The sequence below is a fragment of the Schistocerca gregaria genome, chromosome 2, assembly GCF_023897955.1.
Source record: "Schistocerca gregaria isolate iqSchGreg1 chromosome 2, iqSchGreg1.2, whole genome shotgun sequence".
Classification (NCBI taxonomy): Eukaryota; Metazoa; Arthropoda; class Insecta; order Orthoptera; family Acrididae; genus Schistocerca; species Schistocerca gregaria.
The window spans coordinates 660,845,925-660,859,018 of record NC_064921.1 but is presented as its reverse complement, the minus strand read 5'-3'; the positions used below and the strand labels follow the sequence as shown (position 1 = coordinate 660,859,018).

Here is a 13,094-nt window from a genome sequence, read left to right as displayed (position 1 = left end):
TCGAAATATTTATTTAATGTCGCAAAAATGCGGAGTAACAAGGAATAAACGAACTGTATTCGCTGTGGAGAATCGTTATGTTTACTCCGTGGACAGAGATTGCATCAGCTGCAGTGTTTATGTTGTTAATGTGGCCGGTGGTGGTCATGTCAGACACCTGAACAAAAGGAGGACGTCTTACGATCTGCACGTATGTGCAGGACACTCACTGATCCATCGCCACTTAGATTTTCCGAAAAGTTCGCTGCTGCAGTAGAAAATGCCAGGCGAAATGATAACTCTCCAGCTCGGACAGTGCGGAAATCAAGGTAACATTCAAATGCACCCTGACAGCTTCTCCTGAGTGTACAAAAATAATCACGACTAAAGCATTTTCTTAATTACTTGGAATAGTTATCATTACGTACTATCATTCACAATATATTCAGTGTGGCAACAGAGCTAGATACGAAGTATATCTCTCGTTATCTGTATATATGTGAGATCCATTTTTACCGTGAAATGAGGAAATTAAAATGACAATCAGAGGCTACTTATGTTTATTGAAGAAGTTAGTTTGCAACACAGTTTAACAGTTTCGTTTCAGACTGGTTCCTATATCGCATATGTTATTGTAAGGCTTAGTGATAATACTCGTTAATGAGATAGAGCAGAAACATGTAGCAAACATCATTCATCGGTAGTATGATCTTTTTCACTTACATTCTTTCCAGTGAAGTGGAATCATGAAAGCAGTCTTAACTGCTGTCTAAACCACCTACAGGTCAATAAAATACTTAGACGTATTTTTCAGACACAGTAAAGCAAATATATACTCAATTCACGTCGTAATCAAATGTTATTACCGACGCAAAATGAGAAGGCAATATAAAGTGTTGGGGGGAGGGGGAGAAGTGACTGCTTGTATGCAGATGAAGAGAGTTAGTAGGTTCTTTTTGCTTTCACATTCGTCTCAAAGTGTAGTGCTGCCCAGAATTGTAGGTATGTAACGAGTCTTCGGTAGAACTGCATCAAGCAAGTGCAGCCCCCGTCTCACGGATCTCGTGGCCAGTGAAAAGTGTTGGCTTTATTAGTGGTGTGCCGACGTTCTTTCGCTGAAATACTATTCGTATATACGACCATAGACGACATGAAAATTATTAAAATGAGAAGTTTCTTTCTTTGCCGTATTAGTATTGGTGGTGGTTTTGCTGTAGTATCTAACTTTTATGACTAATGTACATTCAGTTTCAGTGTAATTTCGGTATTCTTTTGCTTAGATGCACGTTATTGAAAGACAGTATCTGAGTCCCAGTGTTTACTGCAAAGTAAGCGTTTAACAAAGTAAATAGCTTCCGATTACTTCAAAGGAGCATGGACTTTTTTTCTCCTCAAGATAGGAGTTTAATAGAGACTGTCGCTGAAACGAGGTGATTTCTGTTGGAAAGATAAACGTTATGTCTTTTATGACGTTCCAGAGCGTTCCATTGTCTTCAAGTGCAACAATATGCAGAATTTTGTCTCTATCCCTCTGTAGTCAAGTGCATTTCTACTTCCCGTGGAGATCAATTACATGTTGTGAAACCCGATTAACAGGTAACAGAGATAGCGGGAAATGATTTGATTAATAATGTGAGCAGAGATTGAGGATAATGCTTGTTCAAATGACTCTCTGGTAAGCTGCAGATGGTGATGAGCTATGGAAAGGACAGGATATCACGGAAATGGCGACATCTGTTCAATTTTCGTGTACCGACGGCTTCAGTAACTGCACCCCCTAGTAGGACAGGTTGATTTTATATTTGCGTAAATATCAAAATAAAAGAAGGTGAGAGGGTCTGTTCTTTCGCCGGCCGGAGTGGCCGTGCGGTTCTAGGCGCTACAGTCTGGAGCCGAGCGACCACTACGGTCGCAGGTTCGAATCCTGCCTCGGGCTTGGATGTGTGTGATGTCTTTAGGTTAGTTAGGTTTAATTAGTTATAAGTTCTAGGCGACTGATGACCTCAGAAGTTAAGTGGCATAGTGCTCAAAGCCATTTGGTCTGTTCTTTCAAAAAGCTCCCAAAAAGCATCATTTAACGACCTATGTTCATGGATGGATCATTACCGACTGTCGATACGTGAGACATTGCGGAGAGACTAGACACAGAATTTTATAGTATAGTGTGGTGATCGGGGGTTTCCTTCCCGGCGAAATTCTGGTGATGAATGTAAAACACTTGAGGCTCATCGCCTTCATACACGCCGTATTATTTTTACGCGAAATAGCCGATGGCATCATCCTTCCGGACCCTGAAGCAAAGCCAAACCGCAGTTGGCGTGAGGTCTCCAGTGCAAGCGAAACGTAGCATAGCTTTGTTGAATATAATGGTGTCTGCAGCACCGCTTTTGTGTCAGCACACACAGTTTTCAGTCTCATTTTTTTCTGCTCTATTGATGCATTAAGATCTGTCTTCAGGTTTGGATCCGAAAGTACTCTAAACTATCTTTCAGCGGAGTAGAGTAGCTATAGACACTCAGGACTCTTTTGATACATTAAGACAGTAGGTATCATCATAGAACCTTGCCAGAAACATTTAGCCACTTGGATATTTATTTATATTTGACCATGTTGCATGGAATTCATTCAGGTTTGCGACTGTATTACGGAATTTTTAAAACAGATTTTTTGAGTATCAGTCATGTTTATTTTCCGATCTTACTGCCATGACGCGTTTCAGCGGCTTGCTGCAGTCATCGGTTGCTTAAGTATTGTTTCACATACAGATTCCCATAAAGAGCGAAAAGATATTTTGTTGAGTGTATTAGTGAGACCATGTTTCGAAATATTGTTGTCACTGAACGTAAAGGTTAAAGTACGTTAATACGCAATAGTCTGCGTTGTTTATTTAAATAATTTCAAGGATATTTAAATATACAACACACAGAATGGTCCACACTAAGATAAATTAATCTGAATAGGGGCAGCTATTTGGAAACAAAGCCTCAAAGGCATACGCCGAAAAAAATTTTTTGGGTGCTTCGTAGGAATCTATAATTAACAACTCAACTAATGTAGAAGTAGCAGTCAGGCTTCGATAATGGCAACTTACTGCCGAAAGGCATCTTACTAATAAATATTGGAAAGTAAAAGCGACTGGAAGTCGTAAAACCGTTGTTTTACTAAAGGTGCTTATTATTTCAGCGAAGACTTCGGCTTATTTAACAATGCTAGATACTTCACCTGAAAGTATTATCAAACTTACGAAACTATTCCGATTATCACTTAATTAGTATGTGCACATGTATGTCATGTAGATGGGTCTGACAATGTGTGACACTGCAGCATCTTTTTCGCTATACCCACTAAGAAGGGCATGCATGGAAAAGTTAACTGCTTTCCCGAAATCACTCGTACTAACGTTCTCTTGCATTTTTAGAACATTCCCCCATTCCTGTGCCCCGCTCCCCGTTCTAGCGACAAGAACCGCACCATAGCCTTTTTGTATTTTAGTTCTGGATGTTCTTACCAGGATGGAAACGAAAAATTATATCTTTCAGTTATAGTTGATGGAGCTAACTCGTAAAAAACGAATTATACACTCATGTTGAGAAAGAAAAAAACAGAAAACCTTGAACGACTAGAGACAGGATGTTTTTATTCACAGGACATGCACAGTAGTATATTCTGCAGAAATGATTAGCATTTGAACCATGTCGAAATCGCGGCTTAACACCACCTACCGGTAAAATCTACCTGAGGCTCTCGTTGTCGCTTTCAACCGGAGGTAATGAATGGATCAGCGTGACTTGAACACACGTGGATGCCTTGCAGATGTATGCGCCAACCGCATTGTCAAAGCAGTGAGTTTGAAAGACGGTGCATTATTGGTATGAAAGAATGTGATGCATCCACCCGGGAATTTGCTGCTGGAGTGGGAAGAAGTGTTTCGGCAGTGCAACGGGTGTGTGTAGAACGGTTCAGGGAAGGCCACAGAAAACGACGAGATGGGGCACGTCGCACCTCCCAGACCACCCCCGAGAAGACGGATGTGCATTGCAGGACAGATCTGCATCCCCTCGGCTCTGGCGCAAAGTGGAACACTTCGTACACTTTCAGGGCTGACAGACCGTCACAGTTTACTATGGGCATGGACAACAGGCGTGTCGTCCACTTCTCCGCCTACCTTTGACGAATGTGCAGAAATATGCTAGGCGGCAATTGTGTATGGGATGACGCCACTGGGGACAGGAATGGCATAAGCTAGTGTTTTCGGAGGAATCCAGGTACTGTTTGTTTGAAAAAGATGGCCGCATTTTGGTTCGTCGCAGATAGGGGTAGCGGTATCATAGAGACATACAGCGCCTACTCAAGGCCTTATGGTGTCTGGGTGCCATTGGGTACAACCACAAATCAGAGTTGGTACGTGTCAAGGCTATTGTGACCTGTGTTTCCTACCTGAATGACATCCTGTGACCCCTAGCCATACCCTACCTGGTCAACATCCCAGACGCCATTTTTCAGCAAGATAATGCAAGACCACATGTTGCTGCCCGAACACGTGCCTTCTTGGAGTCAGAGGCTGTCAACCTTTCGCCCTGGCCTGCCAGATCACCAGACTTGTCGCCAACCGAAAATATGTGGTATATGGTGAAACGGCGGGTGCAGCGCTGTGACCCAACGCCAGCCACCACAGATGAACTTTGGAACCAGGTGAATTCAGGATGGACGGCTACACGACAGGACGCCATTCGCGCGTTATATGCGTCGATGCCATGCCTGACCCTTTGCCTACTAGGCAACAGGACATATGCTGTACCGACGTGACTGCAATGCTAATCATTTCTGCAGAACATACTAATGTAATGTACATGTTCTGTGTATATGAACGTCCTGTCTATAGTCATTCAACGTGTTCTGTTTTTTTCTTAACATGAATGTATATACATTTAGTATTCTTTTGTTTATTTCTTCTGTATAAATTAACACAGGTATTGCTAACGTGACTTATATATACAGTACTTATATTGATGATTGTGATTTAATTCTTTGCGAATTCTTTCAGTTGGTTTCGAGTTCTGGAAACGTTTATGTGCAGAACATGCTATTGGACCTGACGGTGTTCTCGAGTCGTTTGCCATGGATGGAACTGATCGGAAGGATGTATTCTTTTACCAGGTTAGCTTTGAGCCTTAAGATAATCAAGAGAAGTAACTCTCTACATACGCAAGTACGTAATTAACGACTTGTTGTAGCCATTGTCTACCTTTTCGTTCAGGCTGACGACGAGCATTATATACCACGAGCAATTCTCATGGACCTGGAGCCCCGTGTCATCCACGGCATTATGACTTCCAAGTACAACAAGGTAATAGTCAAGAGCGATGGACCGAAGTTATAGGTTTTACGACAAGAGTAAATGTAGTAAATATGTTGAGTAGCATCGCTCTCTTCACATTTCATTAATAATTATTTTAATGGGTGAAAAAAGGAAATTTCTAAATTATTTATAATATAATCGTGCTTATGAATATTTTATAATTGTTCTTCTATGAATCCTTTGTTGATAAGAAGAAACATCTATGATTCAAGATAAACTAAATTAAATTGTACGAAAATGAGCACTAGTACAAGTATTTTAGAACTGCTGAAGGCCAGCAGCCTTTTACCTGTGAGGTATAATTAAAGACATAGCAGTACATGTCTCGACATAGTATATCCAACCCAGAATTCAGTCTCCACGACTTATAACTGACAATCAGGTTTCCTCCAATGACGTTCCCGGCAATAAGCATTACTTCCAAGTTTATTTTGTTGTGAAATACTAAGAGTATTGAGCCTAATAGTGACTACAGAAAGAACCATTCGTAACTCTGTGAGCACCGTCCAAGTCTTATCCAACAATGGCAGTTACAAACCGTCTCTAACTGTAAAATTGTTCTTCTTGCATGCTCTGACCAACCTCAACTCAACCGTTCCTCTAAACTAAAACTAAAAAGCTGTGTGGCTAGATAAACAAGAGAATACTCCTCTTTGAAAGAAACTCACCAAATGAAATTACAAAATAAAAAAATCTGTAGTAATAAATAGAAAATAAGTTGAGAGGAACAGCAATTAAAGGTAATTGCCAAATACGTTCAGGAAGTGACAGTCTAGGTTAGCGGTCGTCAAACTGCGGTTCGAGTCAAGTATTTCCGCTTCCCGCTGTTCAGTCTTATTTTATGATAATGCAGGTATGCATCTAGCAACTAACAGTCGAACCCAAAATCGTCCACTGAAGTTAAGAGCCTCTTAAGAGATTAGTTTTCCCCGTTAGTAACGACCAAATAAATTTAGAAGTATATTTTAAGACGGTTGTGAAATTGGCCGTGGGATAAGTAAGCTGATCGCTTGCCTATCTTGAAGTGTTAAGTAGCAAGGCCACTGGGGGCTTTGAGGATAAGAGGGGGTGGGGGCTATTGTTTGTTTTCTAGGGCTGAGAAATCAAGGGCGTGCGCGACTGCTGCAGTGGTACAAATTTTGACACGGAAGTGCCACGGATTCGTGAAAGCGCATAATAGAGTTGGTCGTGCTCAAGTGTGATACTTATTTGTACGAACGAACTTTAAATTAATCAAGGCTGTTGTAATACAACGCACTTAAACCATTTATGGAACTTTTGTGATGGTGTCTCATACTCAAAAGTGCATTTAAATATAAGAACAGATACCAATGTTACTCAAAGTCATTTGCACCTCTTGTAAAACCAAAAATACTCGCCACAAAACTATAGTGTTACACCTGTTGGAGCTGTGGGATTGGTAGCAATCTGAAACAGAAAACAGTAATAAGGTCGATATACATATGGGCCGAGGTGCCACACCACAATGTCAGTATCGGCTGTAGAGCAAAAACGTTTGACGAACACTGATCTAGATTATTAACAAAAGAAAACTTAAGCTGAAGGAAAGAAATACTCTCACAAACTATCCAAATGTGTTTAGAAAACGGCAGCCTACGTTCTGAACTAAAGAAAAGTGTAGGTTTCGGTCGCAATCTTTCTTAAACACGAGCTTCAGATACAACCAAAATCCAAAAGCAAATCGACAGAGTGTTCTATTATTTTCTTTGTATACCGCTTTCATTTTCACGAAATGGTATTCTTGTAGCCTGCCCTTGGAACGAATCAGATAGGCTGTCTTAAAGGTTCAAAGTTAACTATGCGTAAAAGGTATACAAGGACGCAGGACTGGAGTTAAATGGGAGATCGACACGGCGTCTGATTGAATTACAGCTTCCTAAATGATTTCAAGGGAACTATATGGGTGGTTTTGTGTATATGTAAACTGTGTGGAAATTGCAGACACAAAGGGTTTCACTGTTTGTGAAATATTTTTTGTTTTCTAGACTCAGTTTCAGTTTCATCCTCGTCTTTTTCTATGATGGCAAGTCGAAGATTCATTGCAGCTATTTTATAGTCACTGTTTTGGCCTAGGGCTCGCAAAAAAATGGTGCTTCCTTCTTCCATAAAATATTGTGGTACGAACTGAATGATCACCATACATCCACTTCATTCAGAAAAAAACCTAGCGGTAATTGTCATCGAGAAGCTAAAGCTTAGTTTCTTTTATATTTATATCTTTTACTACATTTTTTGTTTTAAAACATAGTTTGCACAACATTTTGACTCTAATCCCTTTGAAAATCTCATAGCATTTGGGCGTAGAATATCATGAATTGTTTCCGTTCAACGATAAGCAATCCTCAGATTCATCGTATGTGTCTAAGAAAGAGGCTAAAACCAAGAGTGATGTATAGTAAGAACATTCCATAGCAAGCGTCTTCTTATTCCCATGAAAAACCGAGACCTTTGGTACGCTGACAGCGCCACAGGGTGACAATAAGACCCGACACATAATGAATTTAATAATACCTTGTCTCACGCTTCTAGTCACTGTATGCAGCTATGCAAGTTATTACATACCTACTAAAAAAGAAAAGACGACACGCAGACAATGAAAACAGACCGCTTTAAGAATAAAGACAGTTCGACTGTCAAAATTTTGTCAGTAAACTATCGAAGTATTCGTATCAAAGTTCCCACTTTACTGCCCTCCAGGAAATTTCTCACGCTCAGACTATTCTTGAGACCGAGCAGGCTGAAACCCGAAGCAGAGAGCTTTGAGATACTTAGTGATTCGTTGAACGTACATCCAGAAGACAGATTAGACGCTGTAGGAGGTGGAGTGTTCATTATCTCTATTGAGGTCGTGTTCCGAGTGTGACAGTCAAAATATCTCGTCGCGTATAAAAGGTCTAGGTGCGATCAAGATATTTTTTCTGTGTTTTTATCGGCCACCTAATTTCGCTGTGATAGTATTAGGGTCATTTACAGAAAGTCTACGGTCGGCAGCGTGGAAATACCCAGATCATAAATATTAATTGGAGGCGACTTTAACCTACCGATTATAGACTGGGACGTCTTTCGATTCATTATAGGGGTACAGATAGACATTCTTGCTAAGTACTTTTGAACACGTTTTCCGAAAACTTTTGAGCAGCTAGTTAGACAGCCCGCACGTATTGGAAATATTTTAGACCTTGCAGCTACAAACAGGCCTCACGTTAACCGCGGCGTCAGTATAGAGAGAGGGATTAGCAACCATAATGTCAGCAGACGCCTGTCGCTACTAAGGTTAATAGATCAAAGAAGAAGGCTAGGAGAGTATTTGTGCTATAAAGGGAACTAGACAGTTATTTGGATACCACTTAGACAATGAACTGGCATCATTTATCTCCAGTATTATGGAAGTAGAGGAGTTGTGGTCATCCTTTAAGCAGATTGCAAATCGCGCTTTGAAGTAATAAGTGTCGACTAAGTGGATTAACGATGGAAAAGACCACATGCAGGATTCCTGGATGACCCATTCTCGTGTACTCCTCGCGTGTTTAGGATCCGCACCAGATCGAATTAGATGATGATGTTTGGTTTGTGGGGCGCTAAACTGCGCGGTTATCAGCGCCCCTACAAATTCCCAACCTTTGCTCAGCCCAATCTCGCCACTTTGATGATGATGATGAAATGGTGAGGTCAACACAAACACCCAGTCATCTCGAGGCAGGTGAAAATCCCTGACCCCGCTGGGAATCGAACCGGGACCCCGTGCTCGGGAAGCGAGAACGTGACCGCGAGACCACGAGAGGCGGCCCTTCGAATCAGAGGAAGACATTGAAGCAGTTCAGGGGCGCCTCCTAGGGTTGTTACCGGTAGGTTCGAACACCATGCGGGGATGCTTTTGGATGTCAAATCGGAATATCTGGAGGGAAGGCGACGTTTTTTAGAGGAACACTATTGAGGAAATTTGAAGCGGACAGTATAACAATTCTACTGCCGCCAAGATATACCGGGTGAAAATTTGAAAACTTAATAAACCACGGAATAATGTAGATATACAAGTAAAAATTTACACACATGCTTGGAATGACATGGGGTTTTATTAGAACAAAAAAAAGAAAGTATTGCTAGACGCTTGAAAGATATCTTGCGCGCGTCGTTTGGTGATGATCGTGTGCTCAGCCGCCACTTTCGTCATGCTAGGCCTCCCATTTCCCCAGACCTCAGTCCGTGCGATTATTGGCTTTGGGGTTACCTGAAGTCGCAAGTGTATCGTGATTGACCGACATCTCTAGGGATGCTGAAAGACAACATCCGACTCCAGTGCCTCACTATAGCTCCGTACATGCTTTACAGTGCTGTTCACAACATTATTCCTCGACTACAGCTATTGATGAGGAATGATGGTGGACATATTGAGCATTTCCTGTAAAGAACATCATCTTTGCTTTGTCTTACTTTGTTAGGCTAATTATGGCTATTCTGATCAGATGAAGCGCCATCTGTCGGAGATTTTTTGAACGTTTGTATATTTTTTGGTTCTAATAAAACCCCATGTCATTCCAAGCATGTGTGTCAATTTGTACCTCTCTATCCACATTATTTCGTGATTCATTCAGTTTTCAAATTTATTCTGACTTTTTGATCACCCGGTACTACGCTTAAGGACCATGAAGATAAGAGAAATTAGGGCTCATACGGTGGCATATACAGGGTGTTTCCGTAAGAAAGCGCAAGAATCAAACAGTACACAGAGAATGCTCCACTAAACAATTTCAGATGGTGAACCTGGGGTCGGAAAAGCCAGCTTAAGGAGATATGGAAGTAACCATGTCTACCGCTTGGTCTAGCATTACTGTGTTCCACCTTATTTATAACTAAGGTGCGTACAAGGTTACGAGTGCTGTGCTGTTTACTTACACGTACATTGTTTATTTTCTGCAAGGAAACAAGGACGACGAGCATGATTACCAGGAAGTCATAACGCAGGTTTTGTTTACTTTATTTGTCCATAAGATGGCTCTGTCGCATCGAATTTACTTTGTCCCATGACAAAACGCTAGACTCATTCATTACTCAGTGGTGTTCATAGAAGTACAGTACAATGCGATGGAGCAATGCCGGTACAGAATTTCGTGGTCGCTGGACTAGAAGGGGATGACGTATTCCATGGCGTGCGAGGTCACCTGACCTGAAACCCCTTGATTACTTCCCATGGTGATGTTTAAAGTCACTTGTGTATGAGACTCCAGTGGATAGGGAGATGAAATTAGTTACCAGAACTGTAGCTGCCTGTAATGTCATTCGAAACACTAGCGATGTTAGTCAGGGTTTATCAAAATTTTGTTCGCCGATGTTATGCTTGCATTGAGATATTTGACCATCAGCTTCAGCACATTTTGTAACATACAGCACAAATGGTTCGTTCATTGTGTCAATGATGGTATTTGCCGTTAAGTAATGCAAATAAAAGAGTACACAGTAATGTGATTTCATTCCTGTTATCCCCTTCTCCGACCCCGGGTTCCCTAACTCAAATTGTTCAATGGAGCATTCTCTGTGTCCTGTTAAATTTTTGCATCTTCATACGGAAACAATCTGTAGACAGTCATTTTTTTTCTGGCTCTCTTTGAGGGTGGAAGATGAAAGGAAGTAGCCGGCCGCGGTGGTCTAGCGGTTCAGGCGCTCAGTCCGGAACCGCGCGACTGCTACGGTCGCAGGTTTGAATCCTGCCTCTGGCATGGATGTGTATGATGTCATTAGGTTAGTTTGGTTTAACTAGTTCTATGTTCTAGGGGACTGATGACCACAGATGTTAAGTCCCATAGTGCTCAGAGCCATTTTTTTGAAAGGAAGTGGCTGGTAATGGTACAGGGTACCCTCCGCCACGCACCATACCGTTGCTTACGGAGTATGTATGTACACTCATGCTCATAAATTACGGATAATGATGATACATGTTGAAACCACCCTCTGGTGGGTGGTTTGCGAATTTAGATCACCTCGGGGTATGACCACGCGGTGCATTTAGCGCACAGTGACGCTGGCAGCAGTCCACATACGCAGAGGTGTGTTGGTGCATGCCAGAGTACGGTGCAGAGAGTAAGTGTACAGACGTTTTCAGACTTGCTAATGATGACTGTGTTTTGAAAATGGCTCAAAGAACACATATTGATGACGTTATGACGGGTAGAATACTAGGGTGACTGGAGACTGGTCAAACACAGAAGGTCATAGCACGGGACCCCTATGTGCCACAAAGCGTGATCTCAAGATTATGGCAACGTTTCCAGCAGACAGTAAACGTGTCCAGGCGCTACAGTACGGGACTTCCACAGTGTACCACACCACAAGAAGAATGGGCCACGGAGTACTGCAGGTAACCTTGCTCGGGACCTTAACGCAGCCACTGGAACAGTTGTGTCCAGGCACACATTCTACAGACGACTGAACAGAAGTGGTTTATTCGCACGGAGACCTGTAAGGCGCATTCCACTGACCCCTGGTCACAGGAGAGCCCGTAAAGCCTGGTGTCAACAACACAGTACATGGCCATTTGAACAGTGGTCCGAGGTTATGTTCACGGACGACTCTAGGTATAGTCTGGGCAGTGATTCTGGCCGTGTTTTCATCTGGTGTGAACCAGGAACCAGATACAAACCCCTTAATGCCCTTGAAAGAGACCTGTATGGAGGTCGTGGTTTGATGGTGTGGGGTGGGATTATGAAATGCATGTACACCCCTGCATGTCTTTGACAGAGGAACTGTAACAGGCCAGGTGTATCGGGGCGTAATTTGGCACCAGAATGTCCGCCTTTTCAGGGGTGCAGTGAGTCCTACCTTCCTCTTGATGGATGACAACGCACGGCCCCACCGAGGTGCCATCGTGGGGGAGTACCCTGAAACAGAAGATGTCAGGCGAATGGAGTAGCCTGCCTGTTCTCCAGACCTAAACCCTACCGAGCACGTCTGGGATGCTCTCGGTCGATGTATCACTGCACGTCTGCAAACCCCTACGACACTTCAGGTGCTCCGACAGGCACTGGTGGAAGAATTGGAGGCTATAACCCAGCAGCTGCTCGACTACCTGATCCAGAATATGCTAACCCGTTAAGCGGTCTGTGTACGTGTACATGTTGATCAAATCCCATATTGATGTTGGGGAACATGCGCAGGCAACGTGGCGTTTTGTACACATGTGTTTCGGGACGGTTTTCTCAACTTATCACCAATACTGTGGACTTACAGATTTGTGTCGTGTGTTTCCTATGTGCCTATGCTATTAGCGCCAGTTCTGTGCAGTGCCACGTTATGTGGCACCACATTCTGCAATTATCCTTAATTTATGAGCATGAGTGTAGATGTGAATGCACAATAACTAGACTTCCGTTATTAACTATCCTTCCTGCCATTCTAACTTGAACGCTCAGTATTGTAAAATTTAAAATAAATATAACTGGGTAGCAGTAATGAAGATTTCACGTCATTTGTAGTGACTTCCTTATATTTATTTGCATCCTTAAAAACCCGCCAGTTTGTACTGTCCACTCTGTGTTCTCCGCAGCTGTACAACTCGGAGAACATCTTCCTGTCGAAGAGGGGCGGCGGCGCTGGCAACAACTGGGCCTCCGGCTACAGCCAGGGGGAGCTGCTGCTCGATGACATCTTCGACATCGTCGACAGGGAGGCCGACGGCGCCGACCGCCTCGAGGTGACTCCCCCTTCTCTAGTGCTCTCAGTCCCTGTGCTAAGTAACAGGTCG

General features: G+C 42.7%; 1 protein-coding gene across 1 annotated transcript in view; it reads left to right on the top strand.

The window, feature by feature from the left end:
* The first annotated feature begins 234 nt into the window (after nucleotides 1-234).
* Nucleotides 235-13,094, top strand: part of LOC126336292 (tubulin gamma-1 chain-like) — a 68,320-nt gene continuing 55,460 nt past the window's right edge. The window contains exons 1-4 of the mRNA XM_049999825.1: nucleotides 235-308; nucleotides 5,024-5,136; nucleotides 5,237-5,326; nucleotides 12,897-13,043. Coding sequence (XP_049855782.1) covers nucleotides 260-308; nucleotides 5,024-5,136; nucleotides 5,237-5,326; nucleotides 12,897-13,043 — 399 coding nt within the window. The 5' untranslated portion in view covers nucleotides 235-259. The remainder of the gene's footprint in view (nucleotides 309-5,023; nucleotides 5,137-5,236; nucleotides 5,327-12,896; nucleotides 13,044-13,094) is intronic.